The sequence below is a fragment of the Anser anser genome (assembly GCF_964211835.1).
Source record: "Anser anser genome assembly, chromosome: Z".
Classification (NCBI taxonomy): domain Eukaryota; kingdom Metazoa; phylum Chordata; class Aves; order Anseriformes; family Anatidae; genus Anser; species Anser anser.
Window position 1 is genome coordinate 73,075,219 of NC_139723.1, and position 8,556 is coordinate 73,083,774.

The 8,556-nt window shown below is 39.8% G+C and overlaps 1 protein-coding gene across 1 annotated transcript in view; it reads left to right on the plus strand.

Moving 5' to 3' along the window:
* PLCXD3 (phosphatidylinositol specific phospholipase C X domain containing 3) overlaps window positions 1-6,666 on the plus strand; it is a 91,825-nt gene extending 85,159 nt beyond the window's left edge. Inside the window, exon 3 of the mRNA XM_083818426.1 lies at window positions 2-6,666. Within this exon, the coding sequence (XP_083674552.1) occupies window positions 2-158 (157 nt within the window). The 3' untranslated portion in view covers window positions 159-6,666. The remainder of the gene's footprint in view (window position 1) is intronic.
* The last annotated feature ends 1,890 nt before the right edge of the window (window positions 6,667-8,556 follow it).

Sequence of the window (8,556 nt, forward strand, 5' to 3'; positions counted from 1 at the left end):
GGGCTCTTCCTGCAATGATGCAGTGGGTCCGAACTCAGAAACCAGGAGAAAGTGGTGTGAATATTATCACTGCAGATTTTGTAGAACTCGGTGACTTTATCAGCACAGTCATAAAGCTCAACTATGCCCTGGATGAAGGTGAAGATGACACTACTTGATAGTGTTCTAATATGTTTGCTGTTGCATTATTTAGAATTAAAAAGAAAAAAAAAAAAAAAGAAAAAAAGATTGCATTTTAAAAGAATTATCTTGTAAAACGCTGATCTTCCTATAACACTCTCTGAGGTGTTTAGGGCTTTAGTGGGTGGGCATAAGGGAAGTGTTTTAATCAATTATGATCATTTTTTACATTTGTGTTTCATGTGAAGAGCAAAACTAACCATGTTTACAGTGTTTGATAAAAGAAGGCCATTTACATGTTTTCCATGAGGTACCAAATGTGATTCATGTGTCTTCTATGGTTATGAACAGTGCCAAGAAATGTGCTGCTTTCAGTGCAGTGGGATGTGTGTTTCTCTTTGTCTGCCCACAGCAGGATTCCCGAAGGTGTGAACAATACACCAGAGGACTAAGGACAGTATATCTGTCCCTAAAATTTTAAGCCGCTACACTTCATCTGTTAGGTGATTTAATGGATTCTATTTATCAGTGAGCTACAGGTTTAAATGCCTTTGTGAAGTAAATACAAAGTCATGCCTCCAACGCAGTCATAGTCAGTGGACAGTAAACATGATGCATTATGTAGCTTGCACAAAGCACAGACTAAATCTTGCTTGCTTTTCGTTCTTGAAATGGGGTTTTCCAGTGTTTTTGCCCTAGGTAACGTCAGCAGTTACATAGTGCTGGCCTAACTCTGTACTAGCGCTGCCAGTGTGTATTTTCCATGGCTTTAGCTGGAGCAAAGTTAGGCCAGCTTGGAGCACCGCTCCTTCCCAGGACTAATCTCATGTAGGAGTCTGATCCAACATCCATTGAATTTAATAGGGAGATTTCCTGTGTTTATCATGGAATGAGCATGGGATCAGTAAACTGTGTGTATTGTAAGGTGGGCAGGGTTTTGTCCCATAGTCGAAATAGGCTTTCTGTAGGTTTAAATCTACTCTTTAAAAAATGTAGGTGCAGTTTGAGCTTCTCTTTAGGGCTGTTGTAAACACAACACTTCTCTGCTGATTACAAAAAACAAAAACAGTGCCAGTTTCATCAGTGAAAAACTGCTGTACTAGAGTGTAGTAGTTCAATATCTGGCTAAAAACATTATGCTATAGTCCTTACTTTGTTTGTGGGAAATAATACAGCATAACACAAAATAGAAAGTCTACTGAATGGCACTGTGCTAGTAGCAGAACCTCTATCACCCTACTTTTAATGAAGCATATAAAACTCAATTATATGGAAAATTTAGTGAATTATAAAATAAAAGAAGAGCATTGTGAGTGTATGACACCAAATTGGATACCATCAATCGTACATCCTACATCCATCAATGCATATGCACACAACTTTGGAAAGCAAAACATTTTGTTTGTGCAAACCAATAGATGCTATACAAGGAAAATTCTCTTTGAAATGTTGCTTTATAGGATAAGACTAATGTCAAGTTTCCATTGATATTACTAGAACTTTCCATTGAGTAAGAAGAGAGAATGGCTTCATAGGGTCTTTTGCTATTTTCTGTCAGATGGTAAGGGCTGCAATCTACCATCAGATTTTATTTATTAAAAAAATTGTCTCATCAAAGAGGTGGGTTATAGGGGGTTTGTTGGTTGGTTATGTTTATGCTTTTATTTTTATTTTTGTTTTGTTTTATTTTAAAGAAGTGGAATAAAATGAACACTTGCTGCTATTTTGTACTGAGAGGGTGCCTTGGAAAAAGTGTGTGTGTGTGTATTGTAGAGAAACATTTAAGTGCATCTGTACTATAAAGACACGTTTTAAATGTATGTATATGATAAAAAGACATCCATGCACACTTGCACAGTGATGATCTGGCTTCTGGACAGGAGTGTTATAAATTTGCCTGAAGAAAACTGCAGGTGTTATGAAGTTATGATGCCTCCTTCTGTAGCAGATTTTTCCGTATGGATTACAACTGTAAAACTCATCCTTAGTAAAATCTGTGATCTAAGCCAGTTAGTATTTTTATAGCATTAAAATTTAACCCAAACTGATCCAAAAATTTACCAAGAGCCACAGCCCATCTTTGCATTGAACAAGGAAGGGGTAGGACTTGGTGCTTTCACCCATGACTAAGCATGATGTGGGGGTGGGTAGATGCACTTTGTTTTCAATCTTCACAGGCTTGCCAAACAAAATTAATGTAATGGACACATAAAATGAAACATGTGGATGTGTTCTTGAACCCTGTGCAATCTGAAGTCTTGTGGATTTTGCACAGTTTGTGAAGCAGTACCTTTTCTTCTTTGTGGGATGAAAATGTTAGCTAATTTATTGGAGATGTGGTGTGAAATGCTCTTTTCATTCTTCTGTTTCACTGGATTATTTGCTTCCAGATTCTTTCTGTCATTCTTTAGCTACTTAAAGTATAGTTCAAGCACTTAAACTATCCTTCTAATGTATTAAAATAATCTGAATCTTTAGGTGGAACAACAAAAAGATAGGTTTCATCTTTTGGATACTGACTGAAATTCTGTTAGATTGAGAGCACCAACACCGAGTTCCTCCTGGGACCCCTGGCTCAAACACGTGCCAGACACACCAGGCTTTTTGCTTACACAAAGGTGTACTCAAAGCAAATGTTCTGCTTATTGAAGAAGTGTGTGTATGTGTGTGTGTGCGCGCCTGTATATATGAATAAATATAGAGCTATATCGTATCTTAAGCTTACTACCGTTGTTATGAAATATTTGCTTAGCATCAGCTGTATTCTAATTGTCATTTGGGTGCTGGAAAATAAAAGCAAAGCAAAAAAACAAAACAAAACAAAAAAAAACCAACAATCCTCTGACAAGAAGGATAATAGACAAATCACATAGTTTCTCCATTAATGGGGGAAAATGTTAAATTTTGGTCAAAAATTGTTTTCATTTAGCTGTCCATCTCCTTTATATTGGAGAAGCACAGCACTTTATGAAAGGGGACAGGTAAACAAGCTTGCCTTAATTACTAAAATAAAATAAAAAAGGGGAGCATGCTATCCACACTTTTCTGGTGATTTCATATGTGAGGCACCAAAACTTTATTTGGACTGTCCTGATGGGGATACACTCCCAGTTGATAACAATTTGGGAGATTTCACCAGAAAAGAACAAGCCAGAAAGGACTATGCAACACAACTGGACCACTGTAGAGCCCCGTGTTGCCGTTCATATGCAGCTAGAACTTTTTGATTTCAACCACAAAATGCTTGCAGAAGGACTGCAGGGTTGGTTCAGACTAATTGTCTGACCTGATTCATCTGGGAGGCTTCTACCTGAACCCGTGCATTCTGGGCACTCCTGCATGGGAAGTCAGATGACTGTAATCAGCCGATCAGAGGAAAAATACCTGTCTACACTATTGATCTTCATGAACATCTGTTTATTCAAACTGTAATGTCGTTCTCTGTCAAAACATTTTTCTCTTCCTGTGTATCTTTCTCTTCTCACTACGTTCATGTTACACGCATGAAGCAGTATTGCTTTTCAACCTTTTCATGGGATTACTCACCCTCTCGTTCAGTTTTGCTTGAAAAATTACACCTGCCTCGCACAACACAAGCTGAAAGGAGCGGTTTCTTTGCTGGTGTAAATCTAGGTGGCTCCTTCTTTCAGTTTGTGCAAGCTGAGGATCTCGTTGTCCAGTGCTGACCCAGCTCCTGTCAATGTGAACCCATAAAGCAGCTGGTTCATAAGCCTGAGTCCTGCCTTGTGCAAAGAGGTGTAAGGTCAGAACCAGACCAAAGGAGCCTAGTTTTAAAATCAGTGGGCTATCTACATTCATTTGCTTAACAGCATTTGCTTATCTACATTCATTTGGTTAACAGCAAATGTTACAACAGGTTATGTTACTAGTTTTGTAAGTTCTGCCATTTCAAGCCATTCTTTTAAACATATATATGTGTGTGTATATATATATGCATATGTGTGTGAGAGAATGTACAATTCTGTATGCTGGGCTAAGTCCTTCTGTCATACTGATACAAATCCAGACCATTTCTACTAACTTCAAAACATTTACTAACATTTTACCCTGGGATGAGAGAGAACAGATAGTCAGTGTGTAGTAAGTATATGCTGTGTTGCAAAGGAAATTAAAAATGTGGAGGTCAATTCCACAATATTGAAAAAGTGGAGCGCCCTGAAAACATAGCTCCAGTGCTGTTTATGCTGAATATAGTATATGGAGCAGTAGGTATTAGCAGCTAAGTAGACTATTTGGTGATTTCAAGAGTTCAGTTAACACCATTTTAAACTTCTAAACTCCTTTTCAGTGAAGTAAAAGCTAATAGTGTGTATGATGTATTTGCCATATCTCAGTGGTAGCTTCTGTGTTACATACAGTCAACATTGTTCTGAATCGTATATGTTTACCCAATGATGAGGTTAAAATATGCTGTATAGTATGTGCAATGTATTGATTACAAGTATGTTGGAGTTCAGTGATCTATTTAGTTCTTACTGTGCTGCTGTTTTGTAGGTATGTGTGTATATGGGAGTATGGATTGTCTACAATGTACAAGGAAATAATTAATCCTAAAGGAAAAGGGCAGTTATGTAACCTGCCTTAATGCATTCACATAATCTTGTTTAAGTCCCATAATTGCAAGTTCTGATTTCAGATGTTAGTGAGGATTGTCTGTAGGGCTGACTCCCTCACTTCTCTGCATTAAGGAGTTAAACTTGAAGTTACCCGGAGCTCACTTACATATTAAGAAATAAAGAATAGCATGCTTGTACGACCTTGATTGTACATGCTGTCAAAGATCTGGTTTCCTATGTGGTACAGAGCAAATCACTTCTGTGCACACACAGCTCCTGTTGATGCCAGCAGGAATTGTGTTTATGCAACCGAAGGGCCTAAAATTCCTCTTCTGGTATACAGTCATGATGCTGAGGTCGTGGTACCCTGGCTCTGTGGAATTGCCTGAATGCTATGCAATACTGCTCATGTCCCGCGTTGGAACGAAGCTCTAAGTCTGCAGTAAGAGTTCTGAACTCTGCTCCAACCCAGGTTGGATTGTATAAGTCCTTACATAAAAAGGATGAATGTCTGAGGCTGAGCAGCCTGGCCTGGCATGCCCACATACAGCATTCTGCTTTCAGGAGCCTTGGCAGCTTAAATTAAGATGGTTCTAATAATTTCCTGGAGGCTGGCAAGACCTACTGCTCTTCTTGGGAAGGGGAATATTAAATCTGTCCATTGCCCTTACCATTCCCACAGCTAGATCTAGCTCTCCTTTCATTTTTTCTTGTGATGGATGCCGCTGCTTGATGTTAAGGGTGGTGCTGAAAGACATGCAGAACAGAGACAGAGTCTGTCTTGTGCTCAGCTGGTTGGGCAGGGGAAGGCAGAGCGCTCTTGTTTGGTGTGAAGTCAGCTTCAGAAAGACCCACGTACGTGGTGGTTGAGGGAAGGCAGAAGTCTGGCTGGAGACCCTCTTCTGTTATCTCTGTCTAGCTATAATACAACATCTTCCCAATTCTCTTTGTCTCAGCTCAGCACTCTTTATGCACTTCTGCATCCTCATCCCTGTAACCACCAGCTGTCAGCAGCACTGTGCACAAAGTGAGTGGTACAGGTTTGTTATCCTCACTACACCATCACAATTCACACGTTCTTACAAGGTGTTGAGTGTGGGGCTAAAAGAGGGCAGCGTCCCACATCTCATGGTTTATCTCTACACTCCAGGTGATGTACATGTCTCCACTTAGATGGACCTCACCTTGGCTGATGAGAAGTCAGTTGTAAGCTTTCTCTCTCCAAAACAGAAACAGACTAGAAGATAAGCCAATGAGTATCTCCTAAGATGGGGATGCAGTTAGGCTTTTTTTTCTGCAGTGGAATGGCAAGGACTAGTCTCTTTCCTTGGTTTTGGGTCCTGCCAAAATCAATTTCATCAGAAGAGATTCCTGTAGCAGGTGAAATGTTTGGCACTGCCAGATCAGTTTTGCTGTGAAGCTGTGATCCTTAAAGCAAAATCCTGGGCTTCATGTGTAATTATTATTGCTGAAAATAAGAATACATGCTTAAAAATACAACTTTAAAAGAAATAGCTGGGCGTGTCAGGACAGATTAAGTTTTTTCCTGCTTCAGTCACGAGTATCTTTATAATCATGCAAGGTGATGATTAGGATGTTATTGCCACACTGCCTCCTGACAATGTTCAGGGTCTCTGTACAGAAGCCTTACTATTCCAAATGAGCATTAATGCATTTGAGTGACTTTCTCCATTTCTGTGGGAAGGATGAATGTGTAACACTGAGGACATGGAGCTCCCTGTGTGTTGTGCCCACAAAGGTTCACAGAGCTGCACCTTCTCTTTTTAGGATCTATTTAATGGTACTTTAATAAATGTTGTGTAAAAAATGCCTACAGTTCTGAATAGCAAATGTGAATTTTTATGAGAAGAATGTGTATTTAATGTAAAAAAAAAAAAACAACAAAAAAACTATAAAATCCAGTTTCTTTGTATCCAGTGAAACATCTAATAAAGCTCTGGTACCTGTATTCTTGGTTTATGGGTTCTTTGCTTCCTTCAAGATGTTACAAGTTGGAGGCTTCTTAAATGCTGTTTCTAAGGCGGGCTGAAGTCAGACACTGAGCTCGGGCTGTGCAACCATGCCAGAGGCGTGCGTGGATGGACTGTCCCGTGAGGGCACCGCAGCGGGAGGACTGATTCCACCCCATTCAGGGGTCCCACACATGGCCACCACGGAGCTCTGGGATGGGTTTGTGCCACAGGGACGCGGTAGGCTCTCCGGCACCTCTCCCACCCAGCAGGGCTCTCCAACATAGGTTTGCCCCAACCACCAAACCTGCAAATGTTAGTGTCCCACGGCCCCCCTGGGGAGGATGCCAGCCACCAAGGCAAGCCCGGACAGCCTGGAGGTGCAGGTGGAGCAGGCAATTCCTCATGCCTGGCTGGAGGACGTGCCGGCCAGCAGGTGAGCTGCCTCCACTTCTCCTCGGTGACCCCTGTGGGGTTTGGGGACCTGCTTCATGGAGGGGGACGCGGGTGACCCTGCACCAAGAGCTCACTGCGCCCAGGAGCACAGAGAACGTGGCTGGGCTTTGCGGTGTCCTGCTGTGGTTGCACTCTTTTTGTCCACTGTCTCCTGCTGTTGGAATAGCCACTGTACACCCAAAACGGGGTGTCTCTGTCCTGGCTCATACAGTGGTGTGGTGATGCACAGAACACAGCCAGCTGAGATGCTGATGCCTTTAAGGAGGCATTTGCAATGCTAAGTGAAGCAAGTGAAGCAGGTATTTACTAAATGATTCTGATTCCAGAAAGTAATTGCATGTTGTGCCACTGGATCTGGGGAAAAAAAAAAGAAAAAAAAAAGGGCTACACGTAGATGTTTTTAACATGATAAGCGAGTTCAATTAAAATGTAACTATTCTCTTGGAAGATCAATTTTAAATAGATTTTATGTAAATAAGCAGTTTGTGGGCACAGTGTACGGTGTATGTGAAAAATAGGACCTCCACATTTTTGGTCTAGCTTCTTGCTTCTTAGTGACCTAGCTGTAGTTTCTTGCATTTTTTATTTATTACTGTTTTTCTCCCACCAACTGGGAGATTCCTGAGGGAAAAATAATTGCAATGTAAGTGTATTGATTGAAATAAAAGTAACTTAAATAATTGGTCTTAACCAAGTTTAAATCTTCAAGTACAAAACATTGATCTGAACAGTGAATTTTAGTCTTGTTTTGCCTTTTTGGTCAGTTTTTGGTTTTGATGACTGGTTAATCCTTATGTATAGCCAATAAGACCTGATTTAACAAGTAAGTGGAATAACATATTAGACTTGGTATGTCTTCGCTAAACAGGAAGCTAAGCTATGCATGAACATAGCTAATCTATGCATGAACAAGTTTCTGTTTTAACATACATGAATTAATTAATTTTTGAGCGTGTTTTTTCATGCTGCCTCCTAAAGATGACTACAGTGAATTATCATTTATAAAGTCTGTATAGCACTAATAAAATAAATAAAACAGAGCTAAATATGCTGGATTCCAAAGAAAATCCGTATAAATACTGATATCTATGAAAGGTAATTAAAAAAAAAAGAAGTTTTGTCTATAGTTAATTATTGAAATATTATTTTTTAATAATTACCAGATTCCCTTATTTTTTTTAGGGCCAAAAAAACCACAAAACTTGCATGTACATTTTGTTCATAGATTAGCAGAAAAGGGAAACGTTCTGGCTTTTAAGTCAATTTGAGAAAGCTAATTATTGAATTAAAGTGAAGGGAAGAAAGCTTACTGATTTCTGCTGCAGAGATCCCACAAGCCAAAAAGAGTTGGTCACTCCAGGAGGCTTTATTCCTGGGTACATAGCTGGGGGGCTTATTCATTTCTTCTTTTTTTTTTTTTTAATAAAAAATTT